The sequence below is a fragment of the Rhopalosiphum maidis genome, chromosome 4, assembly GCF_003676215.2.
Source record: "Rhopalosiphum maidis isolate BTI-1 chromosome 4, ASM367621v3, whole genome shotgun sequence".
NCBI classification, from domain to species: domain Eukaryota; kingdom Metazoa; phylum Arthropoda; class Insecta; order Hemiptera; family Aphididae; genus Rhopalosiphum; species Rhopalosiphum maidis.
In genome coordinates this window covers 13,760,210-13,777,469 of record NC_040880.1, presented here as the reverse complement: position 1 = coordinate 13,777,469, position 17,260 = coordinate 13,760,210, and the positions used below count along the sequence as shown (strand labels likewise).

Genomic DNA, 17,260 nt, shown 5'->3' with positions numbered 1-17,260 from the left:
ATATTTTATTATAAAATAATAACAATATTTTTATAAATACAAAATGTTAAATTTTATTGTATTCTTATTCTATTTATACATTAAGAACAGATGTACATTTCTATATTTTTTACTTTCCTAATTTATATAATAAAATCAATATACTCCCTCCTTAGTTCTCATCCTTATAACCATAGTAACTATTGTAAACAAAGCAATATACTGTATCTGACATCAGCTTGTTTCACTCGAACAATAAAAGAAAAGAATAAAATAAAAAATATACTTATCTTATTTATTTAGTTTTTAAGTCATATCATCATCATTTTCAATATGAGTTGTAATAATTATTACAATGTATATAATTTTAATTATCATACGCCTACAGAGTGGCGATATAACAGTGAACAAGAAATCACAGCAGCGGAAGAACAACGAGAATTGGCCCAAAGGTTAACACTTGAAGCTGATCGGTTATTTGGCCAAGCTAAGGATTCTGTAATAAAAAATAAATTGGACATTGACTACCAGTCTAAGGTGATAATCAAGGATATAGAGTACAAATGTAAGGAAATCGAAAAACAGAAAAACGATCTGGATGAAGAAATTTGTTTGCTGTTGGGCTATCAGGTGCGCATTGACAATGCCAACAAATTGCTTGTCGGTGACGCGCTTGACGCTATTGCTGAGTGTCTTAGATTGAGGTGAGAATGACATAAAAAAAAACGCGATTTAAAATTACTTGATATGTATATGCATATTGTCTGTAAAAAATTAGGGTGATCTATTGAACTAGCCACGCAATATTTAAGTTTTTAATTTTTTTAAAAAAATCTAATTTTTACTACCTTTTATCATGGTGGTTTTTAATAGCCATACAACTGTTGTGGTTTATTTCCACTCATCCAAACTTTTAAAAGTTTTGAAGAAAAAATAACTATATAATTTTCTATGTAATATATTATATACATCGATATTTTCTAAGTAGGTTTTGCTTGTAAACAGAAATTAAAAATAATGTAAAACCTAAAAATCCATTGATAAAGTATAGAAAATTTTATATTTTTTATTTTTCAAAAATACAAAAATTGATCTCTCTGTATAATGTTATACGTTCATACGCACAGAAATTCTCGTCAGAGCATAGATTTGGTGTTTGACGATGTCGAGAAAGAACTGTTACGAGAACGCGAACTGATCTTGGGCATCAACGATAAACTTCAAGATTTACAAGATAAGGTCGTGCTACAGATCAGGAAACTGAGAAAATTCGTTTACAACTTATCTGTAGATTTTCATTGTAAGAAAAATGCGTTAAAAATTGAAGAGCAAAACAAAAATCTCAACGAAAACATTGTTAAGAAATCGATTTTGAACAATAAAAACATATTCAAACCTGCGTGAGTATTTTCCCGTTGCTATGAAGTTTGCCCCACCCGTGGAGGTTAGCGAAGATCTCACCGGGGTTATTCACAGAATGAGTACGTCATAACATCAGGTGTCCGCACCGTGAATTTTTTTTAAACCAAGATTTTTATTTTGTAACTATTTTATAAATAGTTATTATAAGAAGGATGATAAAGATCCCCTACCGATTTGTCACATATACCCAGGGCCCTGGTCTTTATTTCTTATTATACCCACCCTCTAAACAAACATTTCACTTTTATAGTATAACTGCAATTTATTCGACGATAAATTTAATACGAAATATTTTTAAAGTGACTTTTGACCTTGAATTTGATGTGGGTTGTTTTCACTACATACTTATTATCGAAAATTTTTAATTTTTAACCCTTTTCCACGTTTGCGAAGCGAAACAAAAATTATAGAGTTGCAATACCGTTTTTTGAGCGTAAATTTAAATTAAGTATTTTGTTTTAATAATTACCTATTTTAAAAATTTAATTGGTTGAGAGCAAGTTTAAGTTTCAAATAATCATTATATGAAGTCACTCACGATCAATCAATTTTTAAAATAAAAAATCTTTACTAGTAAAAAGAATGTAATTCAAAATCAATCTTCAAAATGGGAATTGCAATTCAAAATGTTGTATTCTGAAAGCATGTGTGGAAAAAAAAGGTTGAAAATAAAATAATTATTAAGTCCAATAAATGATAATAGAGATAATCTTTATAAAGATGGAGTAAAAAAATATGAATCAAATTCAAGGTCATATCGTCGTGCATTTCAAATATTTCGTGTTACCTTTTTTTTTATTAAAGACACTGTATACAAATGTAAATATAAAAATAATTATTAATATTTAATAAACATAATTATATTTCTCTATATGCAGTACGATTTCGACCACAGAATGGGATCAATTCACATTAGACATAATTTCGGCAGCTAATAAAGTACTTGTGGATGGACGACCCATTCGTGCATTTTTTGACAAGTGTCTGAATAAAATGTTTAAGGACTTGGTAGGCCAATCGGCCGCAGTCGACTTAGCATTTAAATTGCGAGTGGAAGAATACCTTGAAGTGATTGAAAAATTGAACAAACAAAGAGTCGAAGTATGTTTCTGAATTTTTGATATCACTATATTTATATACCTACCTATATTATAAATCGCGTATTCGCCATTCGCGTATATTGTGGATAATGATAATTACATTGTTAAATGAAATATGAATACATATAATATGTTTCTTATTAGTTTTCCACTTATACTTATACACAAATACACGAGTATGACGTATCACGTATATAAAGTATTATATGAATATGAAATATAGGTATTTCGTGGACAATGAATGAGTAATGATTTCCGTCTAATGTGCCTTGTCTGTCTATGTATATATTTATAATTTATAGTACCTACTATCTACTACAGACGTTCTATTTACAATAACATTTTTCCGATATTGTTATGATTTTTAAAAGAAAAAAGCTATTCATTATGATAGTAATTGGATAAGAAATAAAGAAAGAGTAAGATATGGAGTATCCGAATATTCGAATACAAAATTTAAAGTACAAATTATCCGAATAATTCAAATGTTCTTTGAACACATTCTATTCTAAACTTACGTTGCAAAAACAAATTAAAGCCGAATATGTATGAGATAATATTATAATATTCTCATCGATTAATAATTGCATATTATGATAAAATAATATAACTTTACCAACATTTTTGAGCCAAACAATTATTTTTAAATTTCAAATCTTACTGACTTAAATAAAACACAGTCTAAGACTTATATAAATTAAATAATAAATATTTAAATTTTAAATAATTAAGCAACACTATTAAAATATTCTGATTATTCCGATTTTATCCGTCATGTGTTTAGGACTCGGATATCCGGATTATTCGAATAGTATTGGAATCCGGATATTAGTGACGCCACTATGTGGAATACCATACAAACGTTGTAAATCTAGATAGGTAAACTTTATTTATCTACTTCGTTCATAAAAAAAAATATTTGTATAATATATAATATATTTTAATTTACTTAATACGATATTACTAACACACTATACATCAACAATTTTTGCTTTCTGCGATTAGATCAAATCAAAAACATAGTAGGTTGTCTTTAAAAAATACATTAAAATATCGTTATCGATTAAATTTAATTAAATCGATTATAATCCAGTATTTATTTATACCATAAGAAAAAAACTTGTCCCTCTATAGTGCCACCACTTCAATGTCCGCGCCAATGTATAGGTATACAGTGTGCTTATATAAATTAAAACAAGCAGCAGTTATATATTATGTGTATACGATTCGATTTACAGACGATCAAAAATATCGAAGAAGTACAAGAAACAATCGAAAAATTAAAAAAAGCTATCGACGACAGGGAGGCATGCTTAGCACTAGCTCACACGCGGTTGTTGAACCGGACACGCAGAGAAGGCGTCGAACTGTGCCGGGATGAGCTGGAATTGAGGTTGTTTGACGAGGTGGTTCAACTGGAAAACGACGTGAAAAGTCTGCAAAGTATGATGGCCGAATCTGTGGAATGCCGTAGACGTCTTAAACAGTCCACCGCCCGTATTGATGTGCAGCTGCAAGTCAAACAAAATTCGTTCCGTATCGATAACGAGTTGTGTACCGAGCAACGGAAACGCGTCAACTACCGAGCTTTTTAAAGTACTCGTCGGACACGGATCTATACACTCAGAAAAAAATTTCATTTAATTAATGAAAAACGCATTTAAATCAATGAAAAACTGGTATGATTTTGATCCAATGAAGTTAACTCATTATATCCAGGTTATTGATTTCATTGAATTAATGAAGCTCATAATTCTTGAAAAATAATAAATTTTCCATTAAATTAATTATGACTATAAACAATTTAAAGAAATTATTTCTTTCATAGTAAGAAATCATATAATAGAAACAAATATTAATTGTAATAAGATTAATACTACCACCTTTAAATTATAACCTTAATATTTTTAAACCAAAGATGTAATGTACTAGATAAAAGTAAATTTTCCTTCAATATAATGATTTTTTTTTTAAAGAATGCAAAAAATTCGAGCACCATGTTCTTATTAGGTACTATTGCACCTACCTATGCTTGGAAACCTAGCGCTAACACCTATCGACTACAATTTGAATTGATATTTGATGCCAAATCTTAAGCATTTAAGCCGTTATTTCTGAGCTGCTTTTTTTATTTTACGTTAAACATTGTTTAGCTATGCCTATGCGATTAGTATAATTCATGTGTTATTAAACTTGGATATTCTTATTAATTGTCTTTTTAATTTATTTACTATTTATCAACAATATCTGTATATATTTTCATGTTTTTTATGTATTATATATTACCCTTAGCATAGAAAATACAGAATATATAATATACAATATTTTAATATACCAAATTTATTTAAAGAATTAAATATTAATGCTTATACCTGTTCTATATAATTTCAATAAATACATTATAGCATCGTATAAACACTAGTTTAATAAAAAAAAAATTGGCGGGGGGGAATTATAGAGTACTATAATAATTGGGTCTAGGTACTCTTTTTAAAAATAGAACATAAGATTTTAATAACTGCTTTCCATTTGTTTCAGTCCTAAAAGAATATAGGAATAAATAAATTTACTAAACAGATTTAGTTTAAAATGTTTTAATGTTAGACACTTCTTATATAAATAAAAGCTATAATAGTTTGGGCAGTAATAATGTACGCGTTTGCTGCAATCTTACATAAAATACCTATGCCATAAAGCGACGCCAAAACTTTTCTTCTAATTGACTGATATTTTTTTATCTTAAACTATAAAAATATATTTTCGTCAATATAACGAAAAATGCTATTAATTCAATACCATTTTACAGTTGTTAAATTGAGAAAAAATGAAATATTGATAATATTCTATTAACATTAAGATATTTTCCTTAAAACTAATACTATTTTAGAAAACTTAAATTATGATATTCGATAACATTGATTATAGGAAAAGTGAAATTGATGTAAAGGTTGATTGAAATGTATTTAATGTAATAAGCTATTGATTTTAAACCATTTTGTTAACAAATTAAGTACTATTTTTCATTGTTTCAACATCATAATTATGCGTAAAAATAAAGATATCTTTTATTGTTTCTAAGTCAGTTGAAGGTAAAATAAAATATTTTTTTTCTTTATTTTAAAGAAACCTGAATAATTTAATCAATGGATTTGCTAAAATTTAATTGTATATTTTTATTCTTAAATTAAAGAAAATATCTTTGAATTGATGAAATTTGTCATACATTTTAAGAAAACAATAAAATAGTAAATCAATGGAATGAAATCATAGAAATTAAAACTATGTTTTCTCTGAGTGTAGGTTGTTTTTTTTGTGTGTGAGGGGGGATTAAATCGTATACTTAATTTTTTCTCCCCAATCCTACCTTTATTACCTTTTAATTTACATATTTCATTACAAAATTCTAAAATCATATATGTTTTGTCGTAGAACTATGATCATATGGACGTTTTGTATAGACTACTGAAGGTAGTCATTGTTGTCTATACATTTTTTAGTTAAGCAATTTTATATCCTTCGAAAAATCCTATGTTGATACACAAATATCATATACTGGTTATGAAATCTGGTAACGAAAATAGCTGCACGTTAAATTTACATTATAATTAATGGGAGTAATATAAGCACTACTTTTATCCGTTTCAATTACACAATTTACAGTCGAATTACTGCTACAGATTACAGGCTCTTACGAGTCATTGATTATACAGCGACATTATATTATTAAATACTAGCTGTATTACCTTTGCCACAATTTAAACAAATCTTATTTTAATTGAAATACATAATACAAATTACATTTATTACTTCATTACTTACAGTGATTAATTTTCTCATTTTCCACTTCTTAATTATTTTTCTGGGCATATTTTTCAACGATTGCTTAAAATTAGATGCAAATTCAATATCGTTAAGATTAGTATTCGTCTTAACGTATTCAAAGTATTTAAATCAAAAATATTTTCAAAGCTAAAAAGAAAATCATTGTAATTCATCATATTTCATTAAATATATTTATAAAAATTGTATATGTTATATTTCTATTAATTATAATCATTAATCTGTAAGCAATGGCAACCTACATAAAAAAGAAAATATATTCAGTTTTAGCAAGCCAAACTTCTCTCTCCCAATAAGTAAAATATGTATAATGATTTCTTTTATGGAATATTACATTTATATTTGGAATAAACATATATATATATACCATACATAAAAAAATTTTGCGTACCACCACTGTTACTTAGTACGTATGAGAGTGAGATATTAGGAAAAACACAGCGTATAAATATAAATTGTATGCACTCGTCATAATGGCAATATCAAGCATGCAGTGGTGGTTAGTAGCGTGCTAGGAATTTTCATTAGGGAAAGAGAATATAATATGTACTCAAAAAACTAGCTAATTTTTGTAAAAAAAAAAAATTGATAATATATAAGATTATCATTTTTTCTATTATTGGTATAATGTGTAAGTAGTACCTATATGGCTATATACATTTTAAAAAAGTCATTAGGATCCATCCCCCATACCAGCCCCCTTGCTGAACTAAATTTTTAAGGTCTATTTATGAGCGGTGAATTGATTAAATTATTAAGATTAATTTTCTGTTTTTACATAGAAGGTATAGTGTGGTTAAAACTTAAGCTATTACCTATTGGACTAAATAAAACATTCCAGGTAATGCCATTACGAATACAATTATTTATTGGTCCTTATTACAATATTTCCAAGTATTTATTATTATATTAATTCTAAATTATTTTCAATGATATACACTTGTTTTGTATAGTGTATACATAGCATGTTTCTAATGAGTGTAGTTTATATATTTAAGTAAGTAATATTAGTAAATTACTATTTACTAATAAATAAAATGTAATATACTAAATGTTAGATACGCAATTTTGGTATTTAAGTAGTAAGTACCCATCTATAGTATAAAATAATTTTGGTACGTTTGTTTTATTAATGATGTATATACTATTAAAACTTAGTTAAGAACAAGAGTCGAGAATTTCACACAACAGATTTTATAATGTGTGGTTATGACTTATTATCACAAATGTTTTACATAATATATTTAACATAAACCAAACTTTCAGTGGACGTGTCTGTGTTATTGATTACTTTGAGTACATGGCAATATAGCAAAGATGATAGGTACTATCGGGGTACGCAGCTGTAGAACATTATAGCGGTCAAATCGATGGCACGTGCCATTTGTCCTCGGGGTATATCCACGCCAAACTCAGCTATACCGTACAGGATGACTCATTAAACATGCTCACTATTTTTTTCTTCAATAATATATTTATTCAAAATAGGATTTTTGAATTTTTAACTATAGATTACAAGTAATCACCATATTTTTAAATTGTCTAGATTTTTTTATTACTTAATGAGTATCTTGCGAAGATGACAATTTTATATCAACATTTATAATTTTTATAAAAATGGGTAAATTATAAAAAATATTAGATCCAATATGAATTCTATTTTATATTATTTTTTTTTTTTTGTAAAACCATTTTTAAGAATTATTATTCTTAATATAAACATTTTAATAACTGCAGAGAAACAACAATAAGTACTCATTAATTAAATTTTTCAAATAATTTACCCATTAAGGCACTAAATAAATTACAGTAAAGAGAGGGGGTGGTGTTTTCATTTGAAAAACAAAAATTTAAATCACCATAGAACATTTCTCAAGTACTAGGTACAAAAACTCTATAGAATTTGAAAAAATGGTCTATAAATATACTTAAAAATTACAAAAATCAGAATTTAAATATATTCATTATTGAAGGATAAAATAGGAATGACCGTGCTCAGTGAATCAATCATTCTGTATAAACGTCTTACTGATACTAATTGTAGACGAAGATACGCAGGTCTCGGCGATCGATCGATACCTATTATAATGGTTGCTGCGCAGCGATTGTTGCTCCCTCTCACATACAGGGTGTACTATGAAGGTCAGACAATTTTACATTAATTTACATTATGGTGATCAATGTCTTCGTTTTATACGTGCATGATATGACCTGATGTAATTTTAATAATTGAGTTTTTGTAATTTTCCTAACACCATGTCGTGTTTAATATAGATATACATTTTTTTTTAAAGCCACAAGTAGTAGGATATACAATAGGACTTATAGTAGCCACGCATTTAATATTTTCATTTGATATCCATAATAAATAAAAACGTAATATTATAGTTTTTTTAATTTAGTACTTATACCTAATTTCCGATTGTGTATCAGACATTTGTATACTAAAGACATTATATTGGTAGCGTGTATTTTATAAATTTTATTATTACCACTTTTACAAATTACGTCATTTATAATATAATTCATATAATAGCTAAAAGGTGTGAGGTATAATCTAACCATTATATTTTTATTTTGAATATGTATTACAGATTATATAATGTAATAATGTATACAATCATACAGATCGTTTGTAATATAAATATAATAATTTCGATCGGCGCTATATCGAATTAAACCGATCGAGATGGCAAATCCGTTGGTGGCAGATTAGATCTTATACAACTTGGTATATATTTTAACTCAGTTTAATGTTTTGACTCTAAAAAATTTCCTGATATCTCTAAGAACAATCCCTGAAATTTCCATAAAAATCAACAAAGTAATTTTTTAGTGTATAATCAATTAACTACGACTAAAACAAGCGTAAGAATTAAGTCAATTACATTTTACTATACATTTGAATAACAAACAAATAATTAAATATTATTATTATTATTTCATAACCGTTGTCAAAATTGGCAATCCTATACATAAACAAAATGATTATTCGATGTTCGTGAGCTAAAACTAATTTCACAGGGGATTAGTGTGAGCCATCCAATGCTACGTGAATTGAAAAATTAAGCTTAAAACACTATCCAGCTTCAAGTTTTAAGGAATCTATTGATATTCATTTATAATTTAAATCGAGCCAGTAGATTCTGAGATTATTAAATTTGTTCAAGTATTCGTATTCTTCATCTTAATAATAATAATTAAGATAAAGAAACATTAAAAAATAATCACTCCGCGCGCATTTGTCTACTAGCTGAAGTGATAAACGTTATATACGCGTAGTGTCTACATTTTAGGGGTGTTCCATCCCACTAACTATTTAAACTTAAACCAAATCAATAAAAGGTAGCAAATTTAATAATAATTGAACAGAACATGCTGTAGCCATGTTGGTTTCATAATTTTGTAGTTTCCCTGTAAAATGTAGTATTGAACATTTTTTAAGTTTTGTGCTTCGATAATCTTTGTTATTAAGTCAATTATTTTTATAATGAAATGTTTTTGTAAACCATATTTATGTAATCACTGTTTAGTGTTTACATATAATATTATAGGTATTAGTAAATATTATTTAAATATACTGCAATACGTGCCAACAATACTAAACAGTCAACGAATATTATGAAAACAAAATATTGCCTATGCAAATTGGAGTGCCTCTACTAAAACTAAATCGAATAAATAAATATATCTATATACAATAATACAGGTGTACATCAACATCTTTTGCAATACTAAAGAATCAGATAGGTAGAGTTAAGGGGAGGGAAAAAGTACAAAAATATGAAAAAATATGTATACAAATCATGTACCTATTACCGTCATATCGATAAACAACTATACTAATAATATATCCATTCAAACTAGAATAATATCATTTAACATTGAATCTGTATGCTGTAGTACTTACAACATAACGTTCAACATCAGTAAATATTTAAAAGGTCGTGGTATTATTGTTAAATAGTTGTAAAAAAAAATATATTACTTATGATAAAATTTATAAACCATCAACTGTACAATAAATAATATTTAAGTAGACACTCTATAACAGTGTAGAACGTTAAAATGTTAAAAAACATATTCTTACACTATTATACATATTTTATAATTTTTATAATATATGCAGTATGCACTAAATAATAAATATAAATACTAATATTCATAGGTACTTTTAAAGTTTTTATACGTTTTGTAAATGGCTTATTATTATTTTTAATAATATATTATAATAATATGTACAGTACGTATGTAAATATTTGGGAAAATATGTGTACGTCAATACATCTAATCTCTTGCTCTGTGAATAATACTTAAAATTTTACAAAACATATCGAAAATAATAATATGGTGATAAAGTATTAAAATTTACAAGTAATTTCAAATCCTAACACAAAAGAATGTTTGAATTTATTCGATTTTAAAATTAAAAACTTAAAATTAATACTTACACCTTACACCAATGCATGTATTGCAACTTTTGTTTCAACAAATTTTGCAAAAATTTAACTAAAAGCACTATAATATATCCAATTCCTTATTGCTTCCTTCCAAAAGTCTGAATTAAAATTTAATGTAAACTGAGGAAGGACTTGAGCTTGTGTGTGGGTGGATATCACTTCTTGAATGAGAAACGATGGTGATGCATGATTCAAATTTCCCTATTAAATTATATTGTAACATAAAATAAGTTTAATATAAAGTACCTTAAGTAGCTATATAAGTACTTTACTACTATACAATAAATTGTAAATATTATTACCTATTATCTTCTGCTTCACCAAATTCTTCTGGTAGGTACTCTCCTAAATCTAAGTTTCGCATTATGACAATTGACAATATAGTTTCTGGGAAATATATATATAGTGTTGGTAATTTTACATACTGTAAACAGTTAATAGGATATCAATGGTGTTGTGGGTAACCAACTACCGAGGCTGTATGAATATTGATTGAGAAATAGTGGTGTATACATGGCGGTGTCAACTGAGTCGTGTGGGGGTAAGAGGTAAGACTCCAGAACTGTATCTTATATTCTTATGTACTACTTCTTGTACTAGGTACTTCTATTGTACATTTTATAACATATGTGCACTAAGTACTTATTACAAATACTAAAATAGTTTTAGATAATTTTATAAATTATATACATTTAGTAATTAGTATAGTAAATACTATATAGCAACAGTGGGTAAAATTATTTGGCGTTAAATCAAACATTTTTTCCTCGACGTCTGGTGTACCCCAAGGGAGACATTTATCGACGATTTTATTTTCATTATTTGTCAATAGTATTCGTAATGCTTTGCCTTTTTGTAAATTACTATGTTTCGCAGATGTCATGAAACTTTTTATGAAAATAAACTCAGCTGCTGATTGTACGAATCTTCAAAATAGCCTTGATTGTTTTGCTAGTTGGTGTTTTAAAATAAGTCTTAAAATCAATGCTTCTAAATGTCGAGTTATGACGTTCACTCGTTCTCGTACTCCTACACTTTATGACTACTATATCTCAGGTATGAAAATTGTACGCGTTAATGATCTAGTTAACCTTGGTTTTAAACTATCTGTAATTCTTAATCCAAGTCCTCATATTGTAATGACTTCCAGTAGAGAGTTTAAAGTTTTAGGCCTTTAGGGTTCATAATGCATCTATTCAAAGACTTCAAGTTATCTAAATCGCTGAAATCTTTATATTGTACTTTAGTTCGTCCTATTTTAGAATACGGGTCTGTAATCTGGGATCCTTACACTGTTTCTGATTCTGATCAACTGGAACGTATTCAACAGAGATTTTTGAGATTTGCTTATTTTGTGTAAGACATTCCCCATTTAGCTTACTATTATACTAATATCACTAATCTATTTGACCTAACTACTCTTGCAGAACGCAGAAGACTATTAAATATAAAATTTATTTGTAGTCTAATAACTAACCAAATTGATTCCCTATGTTTGCTATCCCAAATAAATTTTAAAGTCCCTTCCTATGCAATTCGTTCCCAAAAAACCTTCCATATTCTTAGCGCCAACACAAATCATTTACAAAATGAGCCTCTAAGACATATGATATCACTCGCCAATGAGGACCTCTCTCATTTAATAATAATTTGTTTTAATGTTTTTTGATTATAATTACTATTAAAATGTACTGTTAATAAATTGTTATATAACTACTTTAACTATATTAACTTAATAAACTGTTTAATATTTTTACCTCTGTTACTGTATTAGTATTACATATAATATTAATAAGTTATTTTATATCATACTATTATTCTAATTGTTGTATTGTTACTTTAATGCTAAAGCGGAAACTCGTTTATTTGTATAAAAATAATATAAAATAAAAAATATAATTCTTTACAATATTGAATATGTACATTGTACAGTACCTATGTATAAAGTTTATGTTAGGAAAAAAATGTGTGTACGTAATTACGTCTATCCTCTACTGGGATGTAGGTTAATGTAGACACCTCCTTCTTCTACTTTAGTTGATTATATTATCATAAGCACATTATTAATTTGTTTTTGTTTTTTTTTTATCTTATAATATAGTGTATATTTTGCAAATGTAAATACAAAGTACTGTATTATGTCCAATTGAGCTTCCACCCGTAAAATAAATAAATAAATATTTAAATTAGAATTGTTTAAAACGTATCGGAAATAATTATACGGGGATAAAGTTCACAACTGATTTAAATTCAAACACAAAAGTATACCTATTAATGTAGTGTACTTTACATAAACAAATAAATATTATTTACATGCCAATTTTGTTTTAAATAATTTTGTGACCTGGCACCTACGTCCTACACGTTCAATACTTTCAACTTGACTTTTCCATTTTTTTGTATTACCTAACCTATACTAGCGTAAATAGGAAAATATTGTTATCGAGTACCTTTATAGCTACGTTCGATTAAATTCTGTAGGTATTTTTCACAAATATTTCATTATAATTTAAATAATAATCTAACCACGAATGGTAGCAAAGTATATAAGCAAACAATAATCGATAAGAATTATTATACTTATCGTGAGTATCGCGAATCAATTTAAGCTTACTCTCATGGCTTAACAACTTGTTATCATTACAAGGATTCATTATAGCATGCTTACTCTCATTTTAAATGCCACGAGTTTCACTAAATCCGACACCTATGTTGTACAACAGAGTGATTACTTATTTCCATCTCAAATTACCTTTAATAATGAATTTATTCAATTTCTGATTTTTTTAATTTTTAAATAATAAACTTAAATACCAAATTTTTAAATTCTTAACAACTTTTGTATTACTTAAAGAGTATCCTGTATCGTGTGGTAATACAAACTTCTGTTTTTTAAAAGAGAACCTTTTTTTTACTGTAAATTGTTTACTTACATAATAATATTAAAAACCTTGACGAACTGTCCAGCGACCACTCCCCAATTCTGCTTCTCTTAGGTGGTAAATCAGAAAATATTAACAACACTCTAAACTCTGGACCGATTAACTTCAATTTATTTAAAAAAAAATTAGACGAACACATTTCAGTGAAAGTCCGTTTAAAATCTCGCGAAGACATAGACAGCGCTTCGCAATTCCTTATTACAACTATTCAAGAAGCAGTAACGAACTCAACCACTACACTACCACCAAATACAAATATACCAATAAAACCACATCAATATACATACCTACCCCAGAATTTAAAAGAATTAATTAACAAAAAACGTCAAGCTAGAAAAATGTGGCAACAAACCTATTACCCAGATCACAAACACGAATTTAACAAACTAACAAATAAATTGAAAAAAGAACTACAAACCCAAAAGAAAAGAAATAGTTCCCCCTTTAATAAACCCTGACAACACTTCAGCCATAACCGACAACGAAAAATCAAATTTATTCGGAAACCACCTATCCGAAATTTTTCAACCACACTCAGATATAAATGCTAATATAACAACACATGTAGAAAATGTTCATACTTTTCTAAACAGTCCACTACCTATGTCACTACCGGCCAAACCAATTACACCACAAGAAATAATATCATATATTACAAACGCGCATAACTACGCAACAACAAATTTTCAGGATATGATTTAATTAATAACGAAATACTCAAAAAACTAACAAAACCATCCTTCTTTTGACTCACATATACAACTCAATGCTCAGGTTATCATACATTCCCCCAATATGGAAATTCTCTAAAATAATATTAATTCCCAAGCCAGAAAAACCAAAGCATTTAGTAACTTCATATCGCCCGATAAGTTTATTACCGACGTTAGGGAAACTTTTCAAAAAATTACTTCTTAAAAGAATAACCCCTATTATCAAAGAAAAAAATATCATACCAAATAACCAATTTGGATTCCAATCATATCATTCTACAATTCATCAAATACATAGAATCACCGACAAAATATCAGCATCATTCGAAAGAAAAGAACATTGTCCAGGGGTATTCCTTGATATCGCGCAACCATTCGATCGTGTTTGGCACGACGGACTACTGTTCAAATTAAAATCGTTTCTACTTGCTCTATATTTCCTCATTCTAAAATCTTATCTCGAAGACCGATATTTCACTGTTAAACACAACAATTCTTACTCTCCTTACTATAAAATTAAAGCGGGAGTACCCCAAGGAAGTGACTTATCACCTCTACTCTATAATATTTACACATCAGATATCCCCAAAACAAACCATACAACTCTAGCGACATATGCAGACGATACCGCTATACTAGCATCAAACAAAGACCCTAAAACTGCCACCTACAATATACAATATCATTTAAATCAAATTTCCAACTGGACTCAAAAATGGAAATTTAAGATAAATGAATCTAAATTGGTTCAAATAAATTTTTCTCTTTGTAAAAACGAATGCCCACAACTGTCGCTCAATTATGTACCAATTCCTATCCAAAATGCAACTAAATACCTAGGAGTTCATCTAGACAAAAGACTTACTTAGGCCCAACAAACTAAACACAAAAGAAAACAATCAAACTCACGCCTACATCTCCTTCGTCCTTAATTGTTTCCTTCAATGAGCTTAAAAAACAAAATATTAATATACAAGACAATTATTATCTCCCTTTGGTCATATGGCATTCAAATCTGAGGCCAAGCCAAACCATCTAACATAAGACCCATTCAAGCTTTCCAGTCTATATGTCTTAGACAAATAACTGGAGCCCCATGGTATATGACCAACGACGCATTTCACAATGATCTTCAAATGCCAACAGTAAATGAAATAGCAACTCGACACTACGAAAAATTCCATTCCAAACTCTATTCAAACCAAAATCCTCTTATTTCCCGCATGTCCTCTAAAACCATCCCCAACAACCCTCCAAGGAGATTAAAAAGAAAATGGCCGAGAGACGCCCTTACCTAACAAAATTTGTTATTAAAAAAAAAAAAAAAAAAAAATCCACGAACCCATCAAATTAAATAAGTACTGTTAATGGACGGTTTCCCCCCTCAATTCATTCAAAATATATGTATTACTAATTTTATTATCAAATTTACTTATTGTGCTTTTTTTGTACAGATTGTAAATATAGCTTTTATAAATAATAATAATAAAAAAAAAAATTGTTTATGTAATAGATATTATTTTGTTGAAAATGTTTTCGTACTCGTGTCTAATTTAAAATTCAAACAAATAGTTTTATCAGTTACTAAAATATTTATATTAAAGATAATAGTCCTAAAAAATAATTTTACAAAAATATAAAATAAATAATAGATGTAATATTGAATTTAATATGTATTGTCCTTGGGCCATTTTTACAAATTATAAACGTTAAACGTTAATTACGTTTTATTAATTACTACAATTTTAAAATTACCACAGACTCCACATTTTTGAAGCTCACCATCAAATACATTTTACCCTTAGTACACAAAGTTGAAAAACTCAAAAAAATGTCAGAAAATATATTCGTTAAATAATAATATATAAAAGAAAAATGGAAGGAAATTATTCACTTGAAAAACAAAAGTTTTTATCTCTAATAAACTCCTTTAGTATTATAAAAATTTTAAGTTTTAAAATATGTTATTTATCTAAATATATATCTAGGTATACTTAAAAATTCCAAAAATTAGATTTTGAATGACTGCATTATTGAAGAAAAAAAGTACCTAAAAACTGAACATAATTGATGAATAATTTTGTAGTGTATACACTGTACATATGAACTATTTTATTTTAGATACATATATATGATAATATGTCGATATGTCTATTAAAAAAAACACTAGTGTGTTATTTTCTATTTTATAGACACTATTTGAATTTCACTCTAGGATCTCCCTCATCGATAAATGTTGGCGAGAATGCCTTATTTCAATAATGGTATTGCCCATTATCGTGTTAGAAAATGCAATTTCACCGTTTTTACTTTTTAATTGCATTTCACGTTACATACCACCCGTATAGGTACATATAACATATAATTATATCATGTTACGCAACTTTTGCTGATAAAAACGAATAAACAATAAACAGGCACAGAGTGGCAAACGGAAATGACTAGGCGGCTGTGTTATCTGGACGCAATATTTATTATATTATACCGGTATAGGCATAGACCTATGCCTTAATTCAGTGGTCGGCAACCTTTTTGGACTCTCGGGCCACATACAAAAGTTTGCGGGCCGGACAAAAATAAAAATTTTACATTCTTAAATTATTTTTTATGAAAAAAAAAATATTGCTTGAAACTTTAAAATCATGAAATGTATAAAAATAATAGTCATTCTAAAATTCAAAGCAGCCCGTACACAATAGCGACGTGGGCTTAAACACTGCATGCTCTAATCAGCGGCAGAGGGGGTTACCCCCCATAAGTAAGACATGTATACTAATTTCTTTTATGGAATATTACATTTACAA

The 17,260-nt window shown here is 27.8% G+C and overlaps 1 protein-coding gene across 1 annotated transcript; it reads left to right on the top strand.

Annotated features, from left to right (window-relative positions):
* The first annotated feature begins 67 nt into the window (after positions 1-67).
* Positions 68-4,720, top strand: LOC113548670 (tektin-1-like). Its single transcript, XM_026949672.1, has 4 exons — positions 68-683; positions 1,107-1,379; positions 2,280-2,502; positions 3,740-4,720. The coding sequence occupies exons 1-4, from the start codon at positions 313-315 to the stop codon at positions 4,094-4,096; spliced, it is 1,224 nt and encodes a 407-aa protein (XP_026805473.1). The 5' UTR covers positions 68-312; the 3' UTR covers positions 4,097-4,720.
* Positions 4,721-17,260: the final 12,540 nt, after the last annotated feature.